This window comes from Macaca mulatta, chromosome 4, assembly GCF_049350105.2.
Source record: "Macaca mulatta isolate MMU2019108-1 chromosome 4, T2T-MMU8v2.0, whole genome shotgun sequence".
NCBI classification, from domain to species: Eukaryota; Metazoa; Chordata; class Mammalia; order Primates; family Cercopithecidae; genus Macaca; species Macaca mulatta.
Window position 1 is genome coordinate 72,977,669 of NC_133409.1, and position 27,821 is coordinate 73,005,489.

General features: G+C 39.7%; 1 protein-coding gene across 4 annotated transcripts in view; it reads right to left on the reverse strand.

Moving 5' to 3' along the window:
• Positions 1–1,036: 1,036 nt before the first annotated feature.
• The window catches only part of IPCEF1 (interaction protein for cytohesin exchange factors 1), a 203,425-nt gene continuing 176,640 nt past the window's right edge, over positions 1,037–27,821 (reverse strand). For 3 of the 4 annotated variants that reach the window (XM_077998570.1, XM_077998569.1, XM_077998568.1), the window contains 2 exons: positions 10,350–10,543; positions 1,037–2,379 (listed from right to left, as the gene is read on the reverse strand). In XM_077998570.1, the coding sequence (XP_077854696.1) occupies positions 2,167–2,379; positions 10,350–10,543 (407 nt within the window). In that variant the 3' untranslated portion in view covers positions 1,037–2,166. 4 annotated transcript variants of the gene reach the window in all.

Here is a 27,821-nt window from a genome sequence, read left to right on the forward strand (position 1 = left end):
AACCAAAGAAAAAAATGGAAAGGTACTTTGTGTCACACTGTTATTTCTGCTATTGTTATTTGCCATTCCTTCAATACTCTTTACATTGCCAATTCTAAATAATTTCCCTTCTAGTATCTGCTAATCACAGAAAGAATCAGTAGTTTCCAGGGCCAAAAGGTTAAAGCACTGCTCTCCCAGACCAGGGCATCAGGGTGCAATCTGAGGATCCGAATGTTCCCTCCGTCAGGTCACCACAGGTCAAACTCATCTTCACTAGCTTCCCTAGGTGGAGAAGTACCCACATGTTTGCTGGGCCAAACTGATTGGCCTGGCCTCTTATCTTAGAGAAGCTTCTAGTAGCTTCTTGTTTTTTATTTTTATTTCTTAATGCTAAGGTTGTTTTTCGTTTCTTTGTTTGTTTGTTTGTTTACAGAGTATTAAGGCTTCTTAGTAAAGCTTGGGGAAATAACTATTTCCATTTTGTTTGCAGATATAATTCGAGTGGTTTCTTCCGTTTGAATGTCAAGCCACACTTTGAAGCTATAAAACAAAATAGGTTATGTCAACAATTTGTTACGGGTAGGCAGGGCCAACATGGGTACTCGGTGGGTTGTGGTTATTCCTATGATGAGAAATATTCATGGTGATTAGTAAGGGAAGACTTTCATATTGTTTCTCTATGAGCTCTCTTTACCACAATGATTTCCAAATTTCTATTAGTCTTTAATGAAAAGATGACATTAGTTGTGTTGCCTTTGATCTCAGGTTTGCAGGCATAAATGGCGCAAAGCTTAAAGTTTATTTAATAGAAAGGATAATCTAAGATGAAAATCCTTTTCTGGTTAAAAGAGTGACTGACAAGAGATAGAAATCTAAATGTAAGAGCTCATGGGGTTTGGGGTGGGGAAGAAAAAGAAAAATTATGAATGCATGCCCCATTTTTTTCCCACAAGATTTCCTGAGCATTCCTCAGACATTATAGTGCAACATCGTAACACCAGTGAATCAACAGTAGTTCTATTTTTCTCAAGCAAAAAAGTCTAGACTCATCAAATATATACTAAGCACAATATATAATAGTATATCATCTTTTAAAACACTAGTAATTTGAACTTCTATAAATATATTTAAATAACAAACATAGATAGCTATTCACATAGCACACAAGTGACATATAAACATACAAAAATAAAACCATCATGTTTAACTCCTTTGTTGTTTCCGTGGGTTTTTGTTTTGTTTTTGTTTTTTGTTTTTTGTGGGTTTTTTTTTTTTTTTGAGTAAAGATATTAAAACAATTCAGATGCCAAAGTCATCTTGTCAATATTGATCCTGGGAAATCTGGATATAAATTCACACTATGTATAGGGATCACAGCCAAGGACAAGAGCAGTAGACATTCTTTGCTGGACACATTACTATCTCCTACCGTTGAGTAGGAAAGTTCGAAGGGAGTAGAGGTCGCCAATTGTGATGAGATGTTTTCTCTAGCTGTTGTAAGGAAAGGAAACATTAATCAGATCCCCTAACCTGCACAAAGTGTGAAAACACTAAGCTGTCCTTTGAGTGAGTGGAATATGGAACACGCCTCCTCCTTCAGCTCTCCCACACACCACTGTCTATCAAGTATTTCCCAACACGTGGAAAAGGCACCACCATTCTATACCAAAGGCAAGGAATTTTTGCCCTGCAACACCACGTTTGTCCTTGCAGTCACTGCTATGGAAAACACTCCTCCACTCAAAAAGTGATTTGGGCCACACAGCTTCCCAGCCAAGTGGCATATGTACACTCTTCTTTTGAAAAACAGAATGTTTCCATGGACAATTATTCCTGGTAAAATTTGATTTTCGTCCATAGCATTCTCTGGAGAGCAAGGAACAGAACAGACATTTCTCACGTCCCTCCTAGAGCCCCGCATCACTGTGAGCTCCCAGTAGGAACACAAAAAACGCCTTTCAACTGAACTCAATCATTCCAGTCTCAATGGATGCGTTACGACTGGAATGAGGAGCCCTGGTGTATTTGGTGATTATCTTCATGTGAGGTGCATCTTTAGATAGGAAGCTGATGCTTGAAGGACTGGGATTCAGTTTTCCTTTTAAGGAAAAATGTAAGCTTTTGCAATATCTTGAAGAGTTGCTCGTGATAAAATATAAGAGGATAAAACCCTGACTTTGTGTCTCAAATGGAATTTTCAACACAGGGAGAAGAAGGTGATTTCTTGAGTTCCTGGGGGGTGTCATCAGTGTCATCAGGGGAAGGCGAAGCCCGCTGCTGCTGATAGATGTCCTGGATCAGCAGGGTGTTCATGACTTTCCACTCTCTGTATTTCCTGGCTGTCAGCTTCGGGTCATCCAGCAACTGGTTAATCATGGCCAGATCATGTTCTTTACACTGTGCAAGTAGAAAAAAAGGGGAAGGGGGGATGTTGAGAGTGTCTTAATTTACATAAACCATCTTTACCAACTCTTTTACAAGTACACATATACATTCACAAAAAATTACCAAAGCATTTTTGCACGTTCATATTCTAATTCCCCCATCAAGCCTAACAAATATGACATTTGTTTGCATATGCTAGCCGCAAAGAAGTGAAGTATCCCACCCAAGAGTTGGTGGAAGAGCTAGACATATAGCAAAGGTCTTCTATGGTGCCTTTCCCTGATCAATCCATTATTCCACACCGCAGTAACAATTCTACCTTGGTGTGGGACTCATGCCTCCTAAAACTTATCACTGAAGGTATTAGCATTTCATTGACTATTCAAACTTCGCTAAGTAAAATTGGAACGTAACACTTCACCTAGGACATAAGGCAACATAAAATATATCTTTTAAGATTTTATTAAATTATCTTTATTTTAATAAATCCCATTAATTTAATTAATATACACAGACTAAATACACAGGTTATCTTTCTAGTCAAAGAAGAGGCTACTAACCTTCCATCAAAACAGTATGTATTCCAATAATATTAATAAACAACCTATTGGTGCTATTCCACTCTGCCTCCTCTGTAACCAATGACACACATTTCTGAAATGTCTAGCTCAGCTTAGAGTTTTCTATAGACAAGGAATGGAGTAAAAATAAGATGTTCATCATCCATATTAAAAACAAATATTCAGCCCTGACAATTGTATCTCAAATCTATGCCTGTTTTCTCTATCCCTGACCATAGTCCTAAGAGTGGATATCCAGTTCAGTGTATCACACCTGATCTGCTGACACAGCCTCCTGAGCAAGACCACTGCCTCCAGTGCCCACATCAACTCCACCTCCACTTAGCAGAGCAGGGAGGCATCGAGATGCCGAGTCCCCCTCATGGATCCCCTTACACCAAAGGCTCTTCACCTGCACTGGCACCATTTGTTGATACTCTACTTCCTTCTGACTTTCCAGTCTAATGTACTGGCGTGCATTTTCTCACCCACACACTAGCTCACACCTCCGTGTCGTTGTGCCACATGGAGACTCTTCCTTGGCTTTCTTCACCTGATAAACTCTAATTTCTAGAGTTTCTTTTACAGAGAACACTTTCCAATTTTTCTTTACCCAATTCTTTTCTTTTCTTTTTTCTTTTTTTTTTTTTTTTTTTTTTTTTTTTTTTTTTTTTTTTGAGACAGTCTCACTCTGTTGCCCAGGCTGGAGAGCAGTGGCCTGATCTCAGCTCACTGCAACCTCCGCCTCCCAGGTTCAAGCGATTCTCCTGCCTCAACCTCCTGAGTAGCTGGGATTACAGGCATGCGCCACCACACCCGGCTAATTTTTCTATTTTTAGTAGAGACAGGGTTTTGCCATGTTGGCCAGGCTGGTCTCAAAATCCTGACCTCAAGTGATACACCCGCCTCAACCTCCCAAAGTGCTGGGATTACAGGCGTAAGCCACTGCGCCCGGCCCACCCAATTTTTCATAACCCGTAAATCTTACTCACCTGAGGCATCACATTATAAAGGAAACCTCCCCCGCACCCCCAAAATTGGACTGATGAGCTTTTAAGTGTTTATGTTCTCGTGCCTTCCAGTGAAGCCCTCTGAGAACTTACCAATGTACATTTAGGTATTTACGGATAAGTCATGGCCCCTCTTCTAAAGCTTAAAGAAGATGACAAGAAACATTTCCTTCATCCCTGTATTCCCTGCACCTAACACAATGCCAAGTGCCATGTGGACATTCAACTAATGCATGTGATTGAACCACCCTTTTTGACTATACCCAGGAAAGCATGTGTGAAGCTAAAACTTCACAACCACTGCCAGCAAGTGGATTTTCACTACTCTCCGGTCATCACACTTTCACATCCCTTTTCTGGCAGTCTCCCAAATAACTATTTCAAAACCTCTTCTCATCTCAAACCCCCTCTCTCATCCTCACTCACAGCTGATGGCCTTGCTGTCTCTTTTTTGAGGAAACGGAAGCCATCAGAAGAGCACTTCTCTCAAGTTCCTATTGCCCATGAACTACATGGATGCAAATATATGCTGCCTTCTGCCCTGTTCACAAAGACGGAGCATCTGTGCTCCTAGCAAAGCCCAGTCCCTCCACTTGGGCGCAATGGCCCCAACTCTCCTACTCGAGAAATTCATCCCAGCAATTATCTTCTCTCCTGTGACTCACCAACTTCCCAGATCCCCTCCAGCAGTTTCACTGGTATACATGTTCACTGTTATTTCTTCCATCTTAAAATTCCTCTCTGCCCCCAAATCCCTGTCCAGCTAATGCTCCACTTTCTCCCTGTCTCCAATGGCCCATTCTTCATAGATTCAGTCCCACCAGGCTTTGGCCCCCACCGTTCACCAAAACTGCTCTTGTGAAGACCATCAGTGACCTCCATGTTGTTAAATCCATAATCCATTAAATCAATGTTAAACCAATGATCCATCTTCAACTTATTTATCAGCAGCACCTAAACCTATTGACTACTCCTCCTTCTTGAACACTTTCGTCATTGTGCTCCTGTGACACATTCTCCTGATTTTTCTTGTCCCACAATTGCTACTTACTCTCACCTTGGTTTTTGGTTCCTCCTCATCATGCCACCTGTTCTCACTGGAGTGTTCTAGAGCACCAGCTTGTATGCTCTTCTCTGCTCTATCTATGTTCATGCTCTTGGTAATCACATGTAATCTCTCCCACTCTCCTATGTGCTGAGGGTCCCAAATTTATATCTCTCCTTACTTCTCCCCTGGACTCCACCATCATTTGTCTAAACTTCCTCTTCAGCAGTTCCACATCAACCCCTAAAAGGCATCTCAAAAATAACGTATCTAAAGCTAAGTTCCTCTTATTCTCTTCATCCCCACCCAACCCACTAACTTCCAATACACACCAAACCCTATTCCTAACGTAGTCTTCCACAAAGCACTTAATGGTAACTCTGTCTTTCCAGTTGCTCAGGGCAAACACTGGAGTCATTTTTGACTCCTTCTATCACACCCAATCCACCAGCAAAGCCTGATGATTCTACCTTCAAACATGACACAAAGCATGCCATCCCTCTGTTCAGAACCTTCCAGAGGGTCACTGTCTTACTCCAAGTAGAAGCTGGTGTTTGCAATGGCAATGAGGTCCTCAGTGGCTCGAATCCCCGTGTCCCTGGCACACTGCTACTCTCCCCATGCTCCATCCCCACTACATCACAGCTACCCTGACCTCCCTGCTCTTCCTTAAATGCCCTAGGCACACTCCTGCCCCAAGGTGTTTGCATTTTTGGCCTCAGAAAACCTCAAGCCTCATTCCCTTTCCTTTTTCAGATTTTATACCAATTATGTCTTTCAAGGAGGCCTTTCACGTCTTTCCTATTTAAATATCAATTCCTCAATATTTTATATCCCCTCTCTTTTCTATTCTTTATCAAATCTATCATCACTTATTATAAAACTTAATAGTCAATTATGCTTGTTTATTCTCCTACTAAAACATAAGCTTCCTGAAGGCAGGCCTTTTGTCTCATATGCCCACTGCTATATAGCCCCAAGTGCCTGAAAGAATGACTGACACATGTAGACATCCGCTGAATACTTGTTGAAAAAATGAATATATAAAATAAGAAATAAATGAATAATGAATTACCCATTTGCTTTTTATTCTCTTTTGCATTCTGGACCCTATCTGGAGTCTGAGGAAATCCTTTCCATTAAACAAATAAAGTAGATATAGATAGATTCATAGATCAATAGCTGGATAGATTGATAGATAGATAGGCCATTAGATAGATAGATAGATAGATAGATAGATAGATAGATAGATAGATAGAGACAGACAGAAGATAGACATACAGATGGATAAAGATACGAAACCTTCCTTCCAAAATGGAGAAAAAATGGTGCAGTAGGAAAGCAGAGGGATTGTTTATAGAAAGTTAGACAGGGCCAAAAGAGCATATTTCTTCTCTCTGAGTTTTCAATATCTATGCTTCCAAAACAACTTTTCCAAAAAAAAAAAAAAAGCTTTCTTCCTCTGCTATCACCATAGTGCTATTAATGTAAAGTTATTTAAAGAGTTTTATTTTGTTCTAAAGAAATTTAGACATATGCTTCAGAGGAAGATCCTAATTTTTTATATTAAAAAACTAAATAAGATCTTTGAAGGTTAATAAAAATCAGGGAAATTGACTTTGAAAAAGCAAACATGAATTAACCCTTCTTTTATATCTAATAACATTTTTAGAAAAGGGTCTCTTCAATTTTGGGCATTAAGCTGACACTTCTCATGTGGCTTTTGGCTCTAAGCAGTTCAAATTTTTTACCATTTGGCTCAAATCTGTGTTAGTTCTTTCACGGATGAAAGAAAAAAAAATGTAGACAATAATACAGAAGAAGGAAATTAATGACAAAACAGAACCTTCCAAGCTACTTCCTACACCGGGCACCCTGGGGCTGGGCCTCGTCCAGCAGCCCAGCTTCTCCTGGATGGCGCAGGAGGCTTTGGGAGGGCTTTGAACTGCTTTCACAACATCCGCTCTGCTTTCTGGCAGGCAAGCAAGGTTTGGCAGGGACTCCAAAAATATCATGAAAGAGAGAATGCTGTACTTTCAGTTTTTACTCCAAATAGTCAGTGCGTGGCTTGACTCAAGACCTAAGCTTTGGAAATGTGTTCTACCAGAGCAGCTATGGGAAGAGGAGGTTCACCGCTCTTGTGACATAGGTCAGAGTAACTCAGAGAGAGTTTCAGTTGGACCCGTTAATCATTCCATTAATAATTTATTTTAAAATAAAAACAGGCTTAGCCAAAAGTCAGTGAACGGTGAGCTGTTAGAAATTCCTAAATATCTGTATTTCGTGTACAACATAATACGATCAACTTTTGCTCAAGGTCAACTTGGAAGTTTGCTCAACTTCCTAGAAGAATTTCCCTGAAGTGCGTTCATTCCAGCACTATCCCAGTGCAGGGATTTTTCTTATTTACGGAATGCGCCTATGGCAAATATAAACATTATTGTTAAAACAGTTTCCTTGTTTCTGCATGAAATCTGTTGTCTTTGCTTGTCCACACTCCTACTTTGAAGCTTTTAAAAAATAAACATTTCCTCTGTGTGTGATATATTCTCTGTGCAATACATAATATTCAGAGAGAAGTGCACAAATAGAAAAAATGTGCTTAAAGAATTATCACAAAATAAACACTTCCATACAACTACTATCGAGGTCACAGAAGGACCCGCAGCCAGCACTCAGAAGCTCCATTCACATCCCCTCTCAGTCCCATCCTCTCCTCTTCCTCAAAGGCAACCACTCTCTTGACTGCTTTGAATTTTAAAAACAATTAGAAATAATTATTATACCCTTCCAATATGAACATGCACACATGTACCAAGTTCTCTCTCCTTTGAATAGGTTGATGTGCTTTGCTTTTGTTTGGCTTCTTCAGCAAGACCAATTTCCACATCAGCATATCCTCTTACTTCCTGAGGTTAATAGGACTGCATGACATGGGTCGTGTTGTATTTCATCAGCCCCCAGCACTACACTTTGGGGAAGCCTAAGGGATCTATGGAAAGAGCTGCTTCCCACAAATGTCCAGAGAGAGCAGTTCCCCAGCTGGGTGGGGCAGGCAGCCCTGAGCGGGCCCCTAATCTTCTCTGCTTCCTGGTATTCAAGGCCTTGTGTAATCTCCTCCCTGAAGACGAGATGACCTAATGACTTGCTTCTACTGAATAGAATGCTGCAAAAGTAATGTGATGTCATTACTGCCACTAGGTTATAACCCATCTCACTCACTTACTCTCACTGTGTTGCTTGCTCTGAAAGAAGCCAGTTTCCAAGTTGTGACCTGCCCTATGGAGAAGCCCACGTGGCAAGGAACTGAGGGTAGCCTCTGGCCAACAGCCAGAAAGCAACTGAGACCCTCAGTCCAACAACCTGAAAGGAGCTGAATCCTGCCAATGACTACATGCAAGGGTTTAGAAACTGATCCCTCTCCATGGAGGAATGAATGCAGCCCCACCTGACACCCTGATCACAGCCTTGTGAGAGACCTGGGGGCAGAGGCATTTCACCAAGCCACACCCAGATTCCTGGCCACAGACACTTTGAAATAATAAATGCTGATTGTTGGAAGTTGCTAAGCTTTGGGCTAATTTGTTACCTAGCACTGGATAACTGATACACTGACAGAAAAGCGAAAGCTGCTGAATTCACCAGTGACATGGTCATACTGCATGGAGAGCACAAGGTCACAGAGACCCATAGTGAATGGTAACACTAACTCTTTTCACAAACTTGGCCCCACAGTGGCCAGGTGAGGGCATGGTGCCTGTAAAGATCTAAAATCCTGAGTCTGCTGCCCTGTGGAAGGCCTGAGGCCACAGCCTTTTTCCTTCTACTAATGACTCAAACTGCACATGCTCTCCTTGGCCTCTACTTCCTGCTTCTCCCAACATGGACGACAGCTTATTATCCGTTGACAGACATTCCACTTCCTTGAATGTCCTTCTCTTGTTATTCATTTCTTCCTGACTCATGGACTTCGTGACAGTGTTTCTAATGCCCCCAGTAAGTCACTCTCCCCCTCAGGCCACCAAAGCACCCTGAGCACATCTCAATCGTAGTATTTTTGCACTTCATTTCAATCATGTATTTGTTTTCCTCTGTTTCTACACCCAGTAGAGTCCATTCAGTGGTCCCAGTCACCTAGAAGAGTGGCTGGCACATAGTAAGAGTCAGGAAACACTTGCTCAGTGAAAACTTTACTCACTCATATCAGCTATCACAGACAAAGAAGACAGTAAAATCTCAATACACGATGACATATTACATTGAATAATCAAACATATTCATCAGCTTTGTACATACTGTGAAATGGCGGCCAGTGATATCTTTTATTATCAATAAAAATGTTAATATTAAATAAGAGTGAATTTCTCTGCATTTGTATTCTCTTCGTATAATTAAAATTCATTTTTCTTTTTCCATTCCAGCCTCATTTTTGCAGCCTTTTAGGGTGTTCAGATGTTCTACTGACTAACTGGGACGCCTGACTAAGAGCCACTCAGCCTGCCTTTGTAGCCTTGTCCTTTCAATTGCTGACATTTCTTCCTGGAAAATGACTCAAGTTCTTAATGCCAAAGGCCATAGACAAAACAAAATTCACTTACAGATTTTATCAAAGCTTTTCAGATAAATTGTCTGCTAAATCAGGACTATTCGACAAAGTATCCTAGCCTCCACCTGTTCATGCTATAATCTAAATGTGAAAGCAGGACACTTTTGTTATGAAGAACCATTTCAGCTCAGGGAGGCCCTGAAAATAGCTTCAGTACTTCCTGTACACTGTCCCTTATTCCCATTGTGAAAACATCTGCTGGTCTATTACCACAGAGTGTGTACTTCCCACTGTCGGGCTCTCACGGTGCTCCTTGGCTGCAATGCCCACAGCTGACAATCACTACATCTTTGATGCAGCTGAAGTCGACATTTTCTTCCGGATGTAGTCCTGAAGAATGGCACCTTGCATGAATCAGATGAAAACTCGAGATCTTATTTATACGACTGTTTAGTCTCACCAGTTGATGGTCTCTGTCTCTCATCAACATTTATTGAACCAGGTACTGTGCTAGGTATAAGGGTTACCAAAAAAATTATGCATGGTCCTCGTTGTCTAGAAGCTTAAAATTTGAAATTTTATATCAGAGTGAATGCAAAAATCAAGGCCTATTGTGAAAAACTGCCTTGGGCGCTACCGTGTGAATGTCCTAGTGTTTTAAGAATGTCAAGGTCATCTTACCCTATAAAGATTATATTTACTTTTACAGCCCTTCCCTGCACCCACACAAACACGCTGTGATTAGCAAGAATCTCTTTGCAGAACCAGCCATTCCTTGCCCCATATCCATAGAGTTCATCCACAATTTGAAATTTTGTTACCTTTAATGTGCTATTCAATGTTCGGATTTTGTGGAGTTTCTCGTTTATAGATGGATTTTTACACCGCTTAACAAAGGATTTTCTCAACTCCTTTTTAGTCGAAGGCCGCCGGTCCCCCAGAGGAGATAGACTAGCTTGCTCTAACGATTTGTACAGCTTCTCCATTTCGTCATCTTCGGACACTTTTATCTCTTCTATTTGAAAAAAAGAAAGAAAGAAAGAAAGCAATAACAATTAACCCAGTAAAAAAAAAATCAGAGAGAGAACATTCAATACTGTGGTCCTAAGGCATGGCCCTGCTGGCACCCTCATCTCCAACTTCTCTCCAGAACTGAAAGACAATAAATGTTTGCTGGCTAAGCCACCCAGTTTGTGATACTTTATTATTGCAGAGTCATGTTCCCTGTGAAGGCACCAGGGAAGGAGTTATTCCAAGCCTCTCTCCTGTCTTCAAATGGTTCAGATCACCTGAACTCAGGAGTTTGAGACCACCCTTGGCAACACGGTAAAACCCGTGTCTACTAAAATACAAAAAAATAGCTGGGCGTGGTGGTGTGTGCCTGTCGTCCCAGCTACTTGGGAGACTGAGACATGAGAATCACTTGAGCCCAGGAGGTGGAAGTTGCAGTGAGCCGAGATCACACCACTGCACTCTAGCTTGGGCTACAGAGTGAGACTCTGTCACAAAATAAATAAATAAATAAAAATCAAAAAAGTGGAAAAAAAAATATATATATATAAAATCTAAACCAGGTACTGGTGAAACTCAGTGGGGGAGTGATTCATCCTGAGGCAAAATTCATCTCCATCTTTAAACCCATGCAAGTAGAAAAATATCTGCTTCTAAAATACAGAGAGTGAGACAAATAAGCCCTAGCAAACGATACCCATGCTAAAGTTTGAGAACTACTGCCCTAGATGATTGCTTAATGTCCTTCCCAGAACTACCCTTGGAGAGAAGAAACCTGTCTGTGGTCTGTGGTTTTGAGTAGAAAGTGATCATTCCTCATCTTGCCACACAGACTCCGTCTCGCTTCCTAACCACACTTTGCCAGCCTCGGCCCACATGACTGCAGTGAAGCCACTCCACCATAGGAACTACTGGGGACCATGTGGACTAGATGAGGCCAATGGCAGCTCCACCATTCTCATTCTGGCCACAGTCACTGATTCAGAGATAAACATGTGTCTCTGGTCAGGCCATTTGGGGCCAAGAAGACTCAGTTCCAAGACTTTGGAGTATCAGATAAGTAATCTCTCTTTTTTCTTAAGCTGAATGTTGTGATAGTGTGAGCTGGAAGCTTCCAGGAAGCATCCCAAGAATAATGACATGAGAGCCAAAATTCTGAGACACAAATTATACCATTGGATGATACCATTGGATGATACCATTGGAGCCCTCTCAGCCTATGGGAGCTAATATGTTACCCATGTTAAGCTACCCCGGGTTTGCTTTTCAATCATATGCACCTGGATGGGCCTCAAATGATACAGAGGTTATTCAAAGAAAGTCTTCATCTTTTGATGTTGCTGTAATTTCTCACTAAAAATGTTAGTCTGTTATTCCTTTATTCCCGGAAAATAAGCTTGGGAAAGAAATACAATGAGATTTCTTTTTCCACCACATATTCCTTAATGTTTATATGTTTCACTTCCTGTCCAAAGAACCAGCCTGAAAGAGGACTCTATAGAAAGTATGGCATTAGAGGAAATGGAAAAACAGCCTCTCCACTGGGTAGAGAAAAGCATATAATGGTAACCTAGGAGCATCAAAACCAAGCAAACTTCACATACCTTAGAGTTTACTCCTCTATGATTAGAAATCTTTACACAAGAATTAGTTGCCCCCCATCCATCCCAGAAAGTCACCAATACTCTTTCATAAAACAGAAAGCAAAGATGATGCACTCACTTCATAGCTGAGTTAAAGTATTCGTCAGCACAGTCTCTTTATTCTCAACCAAATCGTCTCACAAAAGGGAAGAAAATACTCAAAACTACATCGGAAGACAACAAGATTTTTGGCTCAGGCCATGTGCACACATCAAAAGTGGGCTTTTGTCAATAAGCACATGAAAAGATGTTCAATATCATCAGTCATGAGGGAAATGCAAACCAAAACCACCATGAGATGTCCCTTCAACCCCAGGGTGGCTACAATTAAAAAGACAAACAGTAAGTGTGGGTGAGGATGTGGGTAAATTGGAATCCTCATACATTGCTAGTGGGAATGTAAAACAGAGCTGCTACTTTTATTTTATTTTATTTTATTTTATTGCTTAGTTTTTAAAGACAGGGTCTTGGTGTGTCACCTGGGCTGGAGAGCAGTGGCATAAGCATAGCTCATTGCAGGCTTGAACCCTTGGACTCACTAGATTCTCCTGCCTCAGCCTCCCAAGTAGCTGGGACTACAGGTGCATGCCACCATGCTCAGCTAATTGAGTTACCACTTTAGAAAATAGTTTGTCCATTTCTCAAAGTGCTAAACATGGAGTTTAGCATGTGCCCCAGCAATTCCACTCCAACATAAATACCCAAGAGAATTGAAAACATATATTCACACAAAAATTGTACATTGTTCACAACAGCATTATTCATAACAGACTAAACGTGAGAAGAGCTTAAATGTTCATCAGCTGATGAAAGGATAAATAAAATGTGGCATCTGCACGTGACAGAATAGTATTCAATAATTAAAATAAATAAAGTACTCAATTGTCCACAATACTTCAACATGGGTGAACCCTGAAAACATTTTGCTAAGTAAAAGAAGCCAGTCACAAACAACCACATAATGTGTGATTCCATTTATATGAAATGTCCAGATTAGATGAACCCACAGAGACAGAAACTAGAATAATAATTGCCTGGGGTCTGGGAGGGGACAAGCAGGAATGGGGAATGGTAGTTAATGTGCAGGAATTTCTTTTCATGAGGCTGAAATGTTCCAAAATTAGATTGTGATGACAGTTGCACAACTCCAAATATACTAAAAACCAATGACCTGTACACTTTCACGTGTGAATGTTATGATATGTGAGATATATCTCAATAAAGCTATAAAAAAGTAGTCATTTATGAGATTGTCATGAGAGCTGATGCTACATAGCAGAAATACTAAGCGTGGCCACAGTTCTGGGGTCAAACTGGAGACACTGGAAAGTCTTAAGGAAGTTAAGTGAAAAGAAATCTGACTCCTAAAGGGGGGCATTAGGATTGAGGACTTGGAGTTTTCAGTTTTAAGACACATAGTTATTTTACATGTCCTTTTAAAAAAAATACAGCTAACAAGGTAGAATTCTACTTAGATTAAAGCAAAAACACATAGCTTTCAATACCACAGTATTTTTGAGTTAAGGAATATATGTTGGCTGGGCATGGTGGCTCACACCTGTAATCCTAGCACTTCGGGAGGCCAAGGTGGGTGGATCACTTGAGGTCAGGAGTTCGAGACCAGCCTGGCCAACATGGCGAAACCCTGTCTCTACTTAAAAAGAAAAAATTAGCTGGGCATGGTGGTAGATGCCTGTAATCCCAGCTACTCCGGAGGCTGCGGCAGGAGACTTGCTTGAACCCCAGAAGTGAGGTTGCAGTGAGCCGAGATTGCACCACTGCACTCCAGCCTTGGGCGACAGAGTGAAACTCTGTCTCAAAAAAAAACAAAACAAAACAAAACAAAAAAAACATCAACAAGCAAACCGAACAAGAGTATGACAAAGATAAATAGAGCGGTTTCTTTACATTTCTCTGTGTTCACCAAGTAGCTACATTGTGCTACTAAAGACTGTGATAGAAAACAACATACCAATTGAGCCACTAAAAGAAAAAAAAATATTTTTGACTAAAACAATTCGTTTGTAATTATGTCACAGTAACAATGATTATCATTGCTTCCAAGATGGCTGAATAGGAACCGCTCTGGTCTACAGCTCCCAGTGAAATCAATGCAGAAGACAGGTGATTTCTGCATTTCCAACTGAGGTACCTGGTTCACCTCATTGGGACTGGTTGGACAGTGGGTGCAGCCCATGGAAAGCGAGCTGAAGCAGGGCGGGGCGTCGCCTCACCCGGGAAGTGCAAGGGGTTGGGGGATTTCCCTTTCCTAGCCAAGGGAAGCCATGAGTAACTGTACCTGGAGAAACGGTACACTTCTACCCAAATACTGCGCTTTTCCCCTGGTCTTCACAACCAGCAGACCAGGAGATTCCCTCCCATGCCTGGCTCAGCAGGTCCCACACCCATGGAGCCTTGCTCACTGCTAGCACAGCAATCTGATATCATCCTGGGATGCTGGAGCTTGGCAGGGGTAGGGACATTCACCATTGCTGAGGCTTGAGTAGGCGGTTCTATGCTCACACTGTAAACAAAGTAGCAGGGAAGCTTGAACTGGATGGAGCCCACTGCAACTCAGCAAGGCCTACTGCCTCTCTAGATTCCACCTCTGGGGGCAGGCCAAATCTGAACAAAAGGCAGCAGACAACTTCTGCAGACTTAAATGTCCTTGCCTGACAGCTCTGAAGAGAGCAGTGGTTCTCCCAGCATGGCGTTTGAGCTCTGATAATGGACAGACCACCTCCTCAAGTGGGTCCCTGACCCCCATGTAGCCTGACTGGAGCCTCGCCTCCCAGAAGGGGCTGACAGACACCTCATACAAGTGGGTGCCCCTCAGGGACGAAGCTTCCAGAGGAAGGATCAGGCAGCAATACTTGCTGTTTTGCAGCCTCCGCTGGTGATACCCAGGCAAACAGGGTCTGGAGTGCACCCAAGGGCAAACTCCAACAGACCTGCAGCTAAGGGACCTATCTGTTACAAGGAAAACTAACAAACAGAAAAGAATAACATCAACATCATCAGAAAGGACAACCACACCAAAACCCCATCCATATGTCACGAACATCAAAGACCAAAGGTAGATAAAACCACAAAGATGGGGAGAAACCAGAGTGGAAAGGCTGAAAATTCCAAAAACCAGAGAGCCTCTTCTCCTCCAAAGGAACACAACTCCTCACCAGCAAGGGAACAAAACTGGGTGGAGAATGAGTTTGACGAGTTGACAGAAGTAGGCTTCAGAAAGTCGATAATAACAAACTTCTCTGAGCTAAAGGAGCATGTTATAACCCATCGCAAGGAAGCTAAAATACTTGGAAAAAGATTAGATGAATGGCTAACTAGAATAATCAGTGTAGAGAAGAGTTCAATGGCCTGATGGTGCTGAAAACCATAGTACAAGAACTTGGTGAAGCATACACAAGCTTCAACAGCCGACTCGATCAAGTGGAAGAAAGGATATCAGTGATTGAAGATCAAATTAATGAAATAAAGCAAGAAGACAAAATTAGAGAAAAAAGAATGGAAAGAAACGAACGAAGCCTCCAAGAAATATGGGACTATGTGAAAAGACCAAATCTACGTTTGACTGGTGTACCTGAAAGTGACGGGGAGAACGGAACCAAATTGGAAAACACTCTTCAGGATATTATCCAGGAGAACTTCCCCAACCTAGCAAGGCAGGCCAACATTCAAATTCAGGAAATACAGAGAACACCACAAAGATACTTCTTGAGAAGAGCAACCCTGAGACACATAACTGTGAGAGTAATCAAGGTTGAAATTAAGGAAAAAATGTTAAGGGCAGCCATAGAGAAAGGTTGGGTTACCCACAAAGGGAAACCCATCAGACAAACAGTGGATCTCTCTTGGCAGAAACCCTACAAGCCAGAAGAGAGTGGGGGCCAATATTCAATATTCTTAAAGAAAAGAATTTCCAACCCAGAATTTCATGTCCAGCCAAACTAAGCTTCATAAGTGAAGGAGAAATAAAATCCTTTACAGACAAGCAAATGCTGAGAGATTTTGTCACCACCAGGCCTGCCTTATAAGAGCTCCTAAAGGAAGCACTAAACATGGAAAGACACAACCGGTACCAGCCACTGCAAAAACATGCCAAATTGTAAAGACCATCAATGCTAGGAAGAAACTGCATCAATTAACGGGTGAAAAAAACAACTAGCATCATAATGACAGGATCAAATTCACACATAACAATACTAACCTTAAATGTAAATGGGCTAAACGTCCCAATTAAAAGACACAGACTGGAAAATTGGATAAAGAGTCAAGACCCACCAGTGTGCTGTATTCAGAGACCCACCTCACGTGCAAAGACACACATAGGCTCAGAATAAAGGGATGGAGGAAGATCTACCAAGCAAATGCAAAGCAAATAAAGCAGGGGTTGCAATCCAGGTCTCTGATAAAACAGACTTTAAACCAACAAAGATCAAAAGAGACAAAGAAGGCCATTACATATGGTAAAGGGATCAATTCAACAAGAAGAGCTAACTATCCTAAATATATATGCACCCAAGACAGGAGCACCCAGATTCATAAAGCAAGTCCTTAGAGACCTACAAAGAGACTTAGACTCTCACACAATAATAATGGGAGACTTTACCACCCTGCAGTCAATGTTATACAGATCAACAAGACAGAAAATTAACAAGGATATCCAGGACTTGAACTCAGCTCTGGACCAAGTAGACCTGACAGACATCTACATAACTCTCCACCCCAAATCAACAGAACATATATTCTTCTCAGCACCACATCACACTTATTCTAAAGTTGACCAAATAATTGGAAGTAAAACACTCCACAGCAAATGTAAAAAAATAGATATCAAGACAAACTGTCTCTCAGACCCCAGTGCAATCAAATTACAATTCAGGGTTAAGAAACTCACTCAAAACTGCACAACTACACAGAAACTGAACAACCTGCTCCTGAATGACTACTGGGTACATAACGAAATGAAGGCAGAAATAAAGATGTTCTTTGAAACCAATGAGAACGAAGACACAACATACCAGAATCTCTGGGACACATTTGAAGCAGTGTTTATAGGGAAATTTACAGCACTAAATGCCCACAAGAGAAAGCAAGGAAGATCTAAAATTGACACCCTAACATCACAATTAAAAGAACCAGAGAAGTAAGAACAAACAAATTCAAAAGCTAGCAGAAGAAATAACTAAGATCAGAGCAGAACCAGAACTGAAGGAGATAGAGACACAAAAAACCCTTCAAAAAATCAGTGAATCCAGGAGCTGTTTTTCTTGAAAAGATCAACAAAATAGATAGAATGGTAGCAGCACTAATAAAGAAGAAAAAAAAGAAGAATCAAATTGACACAATAAAAAATGATAAAGGGGATATCACCACTGATCCCACAGAAATACAAACTACCATCAGAGAATACTATAAACACCTATACACAAATAAACTAGAAAGTCTAGAAGAAGTTGAGAAATTCCTGGACACATACACCCTCCCAAGACTAAACCAGGAAGAAGTTGAATCTCTGAATAAACTAATAATAGCTTCTGAAAATTGAGGCGATAATTAATAGCCTACCAACCAAAAAAAGTCCAAGACCAGACAGATTCACAGCCGAATTCTACCAGAGGTACAAAGAGGAGTTGGTACCATTCCTTCTGAAACTATTCCAATCAACAGAAAAAGAGGGAATCTTCCCAAACTCATTTTATGAGGCCAGCATCATCATGATACCAAAGCCTGGCAGAGACAACAACAAAAAAAGAGAATTTTAGGCCAATATCCCCAAAGAACATTGATGTAAAAATCCTCAATAAAATACTGGCAAACCGAATCCAGCAGCACATCAAAAAGCTTATCCAGCATGATCAAGTGGGCTTCATCCCTGGGATGCAAGGCTGCTTCAATGTATGCAAATCAATAGACATAATCCATCACATAAACAGAACCAATGACAAAAACTACATGATTATCTCAATAGATGCAGAAAAGTCCTTCGACAAAAATCAACAGCCTGTCATGCTACAAACTCTCAATAAACTAGGTATTGATGGAATGTATCTGAAAATAATAAGAGCTATTTATGACAAACCCACAGCCAATATCATACTGAATGGGCAAAAATGGGAAGCATTCCCTTAGAAAACTGGCATAAGACAAGGATGCCCTCTCTCACCACTCCTGTTCAACATAGTAATGGAAGTTCTGGCCTGGACAATCAAGCAAGAGAAAGAAATAAAGTGTATTCAATTACGAAAAGAGGAGGTCAAATTGTCTGTTTGCAGATGACATGATTGTATATTTAGAAAACCCCATTATCTCAGCCCAAAGTCTCCTTAAGCTGATAAGCAACTTCAGCAAAGTCTCAGGATACAAAATCAATGTGCAAAAATCACAAGCATTCCTATACACCAATAACAGACAGAGAGCAAAATCATGAGTGAACTCCCATTCACAATTGCTACAAAGAGAATAAATACCTAGGAATCCAACTTACAAGGGACGTGAAGGACCTCTTCAAGGAGAACTACAAACCACTACTCAGTGAAATAAAAGAAGACACAAACAAACAGAAGAACATTCCATGCTCATGGATAGGAAGATTCAATATCATGAAAATGGTCATACTGCCCAAGGTAATTTATAGATTCAATGCTATCCCCATCAAGCTACCACTGAGCTTCTTCACAGAATTGGAAAAAACTACTTTAAATTTCATATGGAACCAAAAGGATCCTGCATAACCAAGACAATCCTAAACAAAAAGAACAAAGCTGGAGGCATCACACTACCTGACTTCAAACTATACTACAAGGCCACAATAACCAAAACAGCATGGTACTGGTACCAAAACAGATATATAGACTAATGGAACAGAACAGAGGACTCAGAAATAACACCACACATCCACAACCATCTGATCTTTGAGAAAACCTGACAAAAACAAACAACGGGGAAAGGATTCCCTATTTAATAAATGGTGCTGGGAAAACTGGCTAGCCATATGCACAAAGCTGAAACTGGATTGCTTCCTTACACCTTATACAAAAATTAACGCAAGATGGATTAAAGACTTAAACATAAGACCTAAAATCATAAAAACCCTAGAAGAAAACCTAGGCAATACCATTCAGGACATAGGCATGGGCAAAGACTTCATAACTAAACACCGAAAGCAATGGCAAAAAAACCCAAAATTGACAAATGGGATCTAATTAAACTAAAGGGCTTCTGCACAGCCAAAGAAACTATCATCGAAGTGAACGGGCAACCTACAGAATGAGAGAAAATCTTTGCAATCTATCCATCTGGCAAAGGGCTAATATCCAGAATCTACAAAGAACTTAAACAAATTTACAAGAGAAAAACAAACAACCCCATCAAAAAGTGGGCAAAGGATATGAACAGACTCTTCTCAAAAGAAGACATTTATGCAGCCAACAGACATAGAAAAATGCTCCTTATCACTCGTCATCAGAGAAATGCAAATCAAAACCACAATGAGATACCATCTCACGCCAGTTAGAATGGTGATCATTAAAAAGTCAGGAAACAACAGATGCTGGAGAGGATGTGCAGAAATAGGAACACTTTTACACTGTTGGTGGGAGTGTAAATTAGTTCAACCATTGTGGAAGACAGTGTGGCGATTCCTCAAGGATCTAGAACTAGAAATACCATTCAAGCCAGCAATCCCATTACTGGGTATATACCCAAAGGATTATAAATCATGCCACTATAAAGACACATGCACACATATGTTTATTGTGGCATTATTCACAATAGCAAAGACTTGTAACCAACCCAAATGTCCATCAATAATAGACTGGATAAAGAAAATGTGGCACATATTCACCATGGAATACTATGTAGCCATAAAAAAGGATGAGTTCATGTCCTTTAGAGGGACATAGATGAAGCTGGAAACCATCATTCTCAGCAAAATATCACAAGGACAGAAAACCAAACACTGCATGTTCTCACGCATAAATGGGAGTTGAACAATGAGGACACATGGACACAGGAAGAGGAACATCACACACCGGGGCCTGTTAGTAGGTGGGGGACTGGGGGAGGGGTGGCATTAGGAGAAATACCTAATGTAAATGACAAGTTGATGGGTGCAGCAAACCAACATGGCACATGTATACCTATGTAACAAACCTGCACGTCATGCACATGTACCCTAGAACTTAAAGCGTAATAATAATAAAATTATTACATTAAAATCACATATCTGATTCAATACCTATTAAATCAGTAAAGATAAAAATAACTTTAGAATCTTGGGATAGCATGGCATATAATATATTCCCTACGTGAAAAATAAATGGAACTTCCTTTTGGATAGTTTTATTATTATTTAATGTATTTACATGAAGATATATGATCTTTATGTTAAAAATATCAAAGGGTATCTTCCTCCCCCTCTTCCATTTCTTTTTCTAACTTAAACTTTGGGTTGGGCAGCTGTGTACATATAAATATAACTTGATCTTCTAATAAATAACTAAACTTTAAAATTAACAAACAGATAAAGTGAACCTGTTGCGGTAACCAGACATGAAAACAGAATTCATCCAAAATTTCATATATTATGTTCGAAAAAACGAACATCTTCTATTTAAATTCATCCAAAAATGAGATGATGGCAAGAAGTATGTACGTTCAGATAGGATTAAAGCTGTTCAAGAAATGAGAAAAAAATGAAAGGCAAATTATCACTCAGCTTCCTGCCTCTCAGCCATCCCTCTCTCCTCAGAGAAAGCCTGGGACTGAAAGACTAGGTGTCTGACCCCTAATAACCTGATTCCAGAATCACCCACAAGCATAGAACAGTAAAAATAACAAATGCTGGTGTTAGAAGTCAAGAAAATACCCCTATTGGCTGTTTTGTGTGTCGCAATCTAAGAGGTCTACACTCTTAGACTAAGTACTCAGGGGATGCACCTGTGCCCCAGGTCCATGATTCAGTCAGGGACATTATACTGTTTTAATTGTTGCTAATGGCTGGTGCTTAGATCTTCACAGGGCCATAAAATGAACATCCAATTATAATGGAAGCAGGTGATAAGTAGGATCATAGGACAAAAACAGACCCAAAAGGTACAAGTGCAAAACGAAACACAGCTTGTACCTGACCCCAAAGCAAATGTGAGAATCTTTCTCAATTGTTATACTAAGACCACAGCAGGCTTGTCAAACCTTTCTGGCTACCCTTGTACCTCCCAAAAGGCTTTTCAGTAAAGCAGTGTTTTTAAAATTTCCCTTTTGCTTTTTATATATTTTTCTAAATTAGAATTTCATAGTAGAAAACACTACATTATTTCTCTTATCTTACAAGATCATAAAGAGCAAAGAAAACAGATCAGCAGGAAAGACTGCTTGTCTCTCTCCCATTGGAGACAGGAGCCAAATTAATTATTTCCACTCCCCTTATCTTCTGAAGCAAAATAAATGAATTTTGTCTGACAGTCAAGTGTTTCCAATGCAATTTTTATCCTTCCTTTCTAGTGTATATTTTAGTCTTCCTACATAAAACAGCAGGACTTTGATTCTGCCACAGAAGACGCTTTAAAGTCTATCTTACCTCACCTCACACATGTTTTGTCAAGGAAGACGAAAACTATTTTTATTTTATGGATGAGAAAAATAAAGACTCCAGAAAAACAGTAAGTGATCTTTTCAAAATGCAAATTAGTGATGGAGTTAAGAATAAACGTTCACTTTCACACCGTGCAGAACCATGCCCTTCTAGAGCAGTCCTCTCAAACTTTAACAGGCACTCACCTAGGAATCTTGTTAAAATGTAGATTCCATTTGAGTTCATCTGGGATGGTGCCGAGATTGTAAATTTTTAACAAGCTCCTAAGTGATGCTGGAATTGCTGGTCCATGAACCATACTTGAGTAACAAGGCCAGTCTGTTAGCAATTTTTCATGCAACGCTAGCCTCAGGTCATTGGAAGAGAAAGCGACTAGAGTTACAACCAGCATACTGAGATTTGTCCATAAAGCAGCACTCTGTACTATCTCTTAATTAAAAAACCAGAACACAGAATGAAAGAAAATTTGGCTTTGCTCAAAGGAATATGTCCAAAATCCCTGCTTAAAAGTGTCAGTGCCTCATATGTTGAGTTGGTAGGAATGTGGGTTAATGTCAGTGACCCTTCACATTTGTTACACTAACTTAGAATGTCTCAAGGGGTCAGACTCCTAAACTTTCTTTAAACATAGGTCAGCTATCTAACTAGTTAGACTCAAGAAAGGATATATATACACACACACACACACACACACAAAATATATATATACACACACATATATTATATATATATATACTGAGCTAGTTTAACAACAACAAAACAACAACAAAAAACAACAAAAACATATATATATATATATATTTTTTTTTTTTAAACAAGATCCTTCTTGGTGACATTAGCAAATGAGACAAAACAACATTTTTAACCAAGTTAGAAGTTCACTTCTTTCCAAGATCGTGCCAAATGAATCTGCCGCTCCCTTCTCCTCCTCCTCCATACTCCAGTCTATTGTCTGCTCTGACAGCACAGGCATGCCCCAGTAGGCCCGGAATTTGGCTGTCAAGAACACTGTATGCAGATTATCTCTTTAAACGCTATATTTTCAACTTTGCCTCCCCCACTATCTTATTTTTGGTCTTTCCTTGTGCTTTCTAGAATGTGGCTGTTTATTTTCTACTCAGAACCTAAACGCTGGATTCAGAAGACAGGAGGGGAATTCATATGCCATATTTCCTATCAGAATTTGAAAGGAAATTTGTTTCAGATTAGGAAAGTCTAAATGATGTTCCAGGGAAGATAATTTTAGTTCCCCAACATGCAACACTTGGAAAAGTTTAGGTAGAAAACAGCATTTCCTGTTCATATGCAATGTTCTAAGTGCCTGAGAAAGAAAAGACCGTGGAAGGCACTTGTCACTAAGAGCAGAAAAAACTATATAGTCATTTGGGTATTTTGCATACACTTTAAGGCTTTACAAATGTCATTTAATATAGCACCTGATGCCAAAAGATCAGAAGAATTGTATAGGCTTCCTCCAATTAGTAAATTTGACAACTCTACAACACAGCAAAAGATTTGAAATCATAATGATAGATTTAAATTATTTAATTAAGAAAAAAAATCTGGATAACTCATTTTAGTAGCGAGGACACTACTGACCAACAACATTGGCATAGTATAATTTGAGAGAGAAATCTATTTTTGCTGCTGTTGGGTAGAGATAACGATCATACGCTGAGTTTTTACTATGTGATATGCACTGTGTTAATTCTTAGACCAACATTATTTCATTATCTTTTAACACTTCTATGAGAAAAGTATTATTAACCCTGATATAAAAGGCAGGATATCAAGACATAGAAAGATTAAAACTCTTTCACCAAATTCACAAAGAGACAAACCTAGGTTCTGACTCCAAAGCTCATTTTCTTAAATACTATGCTATAAATTTACATAGCTATACTATGCTATGAATATATATTTGATGCATTCTTTCGAATAAAACTCAATGAAGACTATGTATTTCCAATCAGACAATATATAGTCCCTGAGATGGTAGTTGACTGAACTGGACAGACCAAGGCTCAGATCCCTGCTTGAACTACTACATCTTCAAAGAGGGCAATCCCCACCCAGAGCCTCTGCTGCTGAGGTGCCCAGGTTTTGTACCTCAAATTCTGTCTCCACAAGGCCACAGGGCACAAGACCTGAGAGTAGAAAATTGATAAGCCAGCCAGCAATCTAGGACACAAACCACAAAATCAGATTACCTTCCTGGGGCCTTGAACTGGACACTTGGGGATCATGAACCAGTTGAATCAAAAGCAGAAGGTAATAATCATAAACGCATATGTACAAGACTGCAACCATGTATTAAACAGAGGTATGAGTGCTTAGAAGAAGAGAATGTCAAGTTGGGAGAACACTCTAGTTGGGAAAGGTGAGGTGATTTTAAAAGGTGGCAGGTTTGTAACAAACCTGCACATCCTGTGCATGTATCCCAGAACTTAAACTTAAAATAAATTAATTTTTTTAAAAAAGATGGCAGATAAAATAAATTCCATGAGAAACTAAACATATTAAGAGAGAGAGAGAGAGAAAACACCCAGGTATAAAGCTAATGTTTTTACTTGTGCTCTCATGAATCTGAGACAATAGTAGTTTCACTTTGATTTCCCTCATTTTCCTCTATTTGTTTTACCTTCTCTGCCAGAGTCATATACGTATCTTCTCTCATGTGTTTGATGTTTCTATTAAGACAGCTCAAGACTCTTCTACTGTATTATTGCTTTTATTGATAAGAACAAACCTAGTCTATTGGGTGATCTTTAATGGTTGTTTTGTTGTTGTTATTATTGAATCTCAAGGCAATCGTTTCCTGAAATAATCTTAAGTTGACTCCATTGCTCAACTATCTGATTAAGTAGCTTTATATTCTTAAAACAAATATTTCATTTGTTTTTAAATTTTACTCTTCCAAATATATGAGCACCCAGGATAAGGCAAGATATTTAAAGCAGACATAAAATTACTACATTTGCCCATATGCCAAGAAAGCAGAAAACGTTGGTGTGCATAAAAGACACTTGATCCTTTTTTCTCTTTTTAAAGTACGTTAATGAGGTAGAGGCTGAATGAGAACAAAATGGTAGCAGTGGGTGGGAAGCTGGAAAATCACCTAAATTCTAGGATACGAATCCAATGCATTGTAGATAAACATGTCAGCTGTGGCCCCCAAACCCACTGGATCCATCAACCATGTGGATCCATGATGGGGACAAGTGAATACAAAGGGTAAAAATGAAAATTTTAGAAAAAGGAAAGGGATGAGGCTAGGGGACACTTCAGGCCAAGAACAGAGAGGAAAGAGAAAGGAAGAAGTTAGCTTATCTCAGTTTCACTGGGCAGAATATGAAGGTTGGAACAGATAAATGCCATTATCTTTTTTTTTTCTTTTTTTTGAAACAGGGTCTCGCTCTGTTGCCCAGGTTGGAGTGCAGTGGTGCGATCTCGGTTCACTGCAACCACTGCCTCCTTGGTTCAAGTTACTATCCTGCCTCAGCTTCTCGAGTAGCTGGGACTACAGGTGCGCACCACCACACCCGGCTAATTTTTTGTATTTTTAGTAGAGATGGGGTTTCACCATGTTAGCCAGGATGGTCTCGATCTCCTGACCTCATGATCCGCCCACCTCAGCCTCCCAAAGTGCTGGGATTACAGGCATGAGCCACCGCACCCAGCTGCCCTTATCTTTTCAAGATGGCACTCTCATTCCCTTACTGCTATGACTATTATCTACTGCAATCTATGCACTTGCATAACATGACCTAACTAGTTAGATATACCATATTCATGGATGACTTAAAGCTTTAAAGGTAGTACTTCTTGCCAAATTAATCTAAACATTTGAGAAATTTTTGACCAAAATCCAAAAATTATATTCTAAATACAACCTGAAAATTAAATTCACAAGATTACCTGAATGATCGTGCCAAGGAGACTCTACAGAATACCAAAGAATGCTTTAAAGTTAGATTCTAACTACCATACTGACAAAGTGATAAAAGGAAAGATTGGGCCGGGTGATGGCTTACACTTGTAATCCCAGCACTTTTGAGGCCGAGGCAGTCACATCCGTTGAGGTCAGGAGTTTGAGACCAGCCTGGCCAACATGGTGAAACCCCATCTCTACCAAAAATACAAAAATTAGCCAGGTGTGGTGGCATGCCTCTAGCTACTCAGGAGGCTGAGGTGGGAGAATCACTTGAACCCGGGAGGCAGAGGTTACAGTGAAAAGAGGTCATGCCACGACACTCCAGCCTGGGTAACAAAATGAGACCCTGTCTCAAAAAACAAAACAAAACAAAACAAAAACAAAACAAAACAGGAAAAATTGTTTTGAGCTCAGAATATTTAAGCAAATTTCAAGTACACAATGTAGTATTGCTGACTCTCTAGTCATTATGCTGTATATTCAATCCCCTGAGCGTATTCATGTTATAGCTGAAAGCTGGTACAGCTGTTGTTGTCGCTTTTTTTAAGGGAAAGTTTTCAGCGCATCTCAACATTTGAAGAATTGCTTGGTCCAAGGGCAAGTACACTTCAAATGTTGAGATACACTGAAAACCTTCTCTTAAAAAAAAAAAATAGCTGTATCAGCTATCTCCAAAAGTAATAGCACTGGTATATATACTGATACATATTAGAATGTTTACTGTAACACTCTGTAATAATAAAAAATTGGAAATCACCTAAATTTCCATCTTTGGAGAATTAATAATACTACTATACTAGCAGTAGTATAATATTCACACCACAGAAAATGATGCAGTTATCAAAAATAACAAGGTAGAGCTTCATGTACTAACATGGAAGGTTTATGTGGAAAAGCAAATAGGCTACAGATGGATATTTATCACATAATTCTATTTACATTTTTTTTAAAAAGACCAATGGTATATGTGTGTGTGTGTGTGTGTGTGTGTGTGTGTGTGTGTGTGTGTGTATCTGCATTGGTACATAGAAAAAATACACTCCAAATGTTAACCAGAATGCAAGATCCAGGACACAAAAATTGTAGGCATAGTGCCTAGAACAGTTATTACCAAATAATAAAAGTACAATATTTTTTTGAATGAATGAATAGTAATTTTACTGATAAAGATATGGTAGCATTGGGAAAATGGTGGTAAGGGAAATCTTTATTTGTTCTTGGTATCTTTCTAGATTGTTTGAGATTTTATCAAGTATGTTATAATACTTTTGTGATTAAAACTTAAATACAGATAAAAATAAACTCTTGCCTACCCCTTTCAGATAACGTTATGATGTGTCACAAGAAACAAACATAGTTCTTGGTAATAAAACAAAATTATTTGTAAAGTACTACCAGGGCCAGACTGCCTGCATATGGCCCTTTTTCCTAAAAAGTAAAAAATCATCCTAAAGATTGCAGATTTCTGATCCTGCTACATGGCATGACTAGCTAGTCCTTCAGGTTAAAAAATATATTCATTGGTGATAAAGAGACATACTGAATATTATTGTCCCTTGAGCCTCTTATCATGATATACTCAGCTGTATTTGAAAGCATTTTGAGAAAACAGAGCCTAGCGAGGGGTCTCATGCCAATGGGTCCTGCCAAGGAGGAGGGTCTTCTGTATTTCCAGGGAGCAGCTATAGACATGGAGATTAATGACCGCCTAGGTGTTCAAACTTCCAAGGCACACTTCATTGAAAATAGGAAGACATTCACAGTGTACCTTTCAAATATTTAGAAAATATTTCTAACAGGTACTTTGTAATTTTTAATGGCAAAAAGTTAGAGTTTAGATTGTGACTGTTCATAACTGCCACGTCTTGCCCTCAAACTTTACAAATCAGTTCAGCGTTACTTTACATGGTTAAAGGTCTAGTTTGTATGGCTGATATAATACATGATATGTAAGTAAATATGGTCGTAAAATTGCTATAGATTTGGCTTTGATTTTAACACAAAATATGCCATAGGCTTATTATACATATTTAGTGTCAAGTTCTGTATTGTGATTACTTCAATTCCTCAACAGTCAACTTTTAATCCAAGGGTGTCC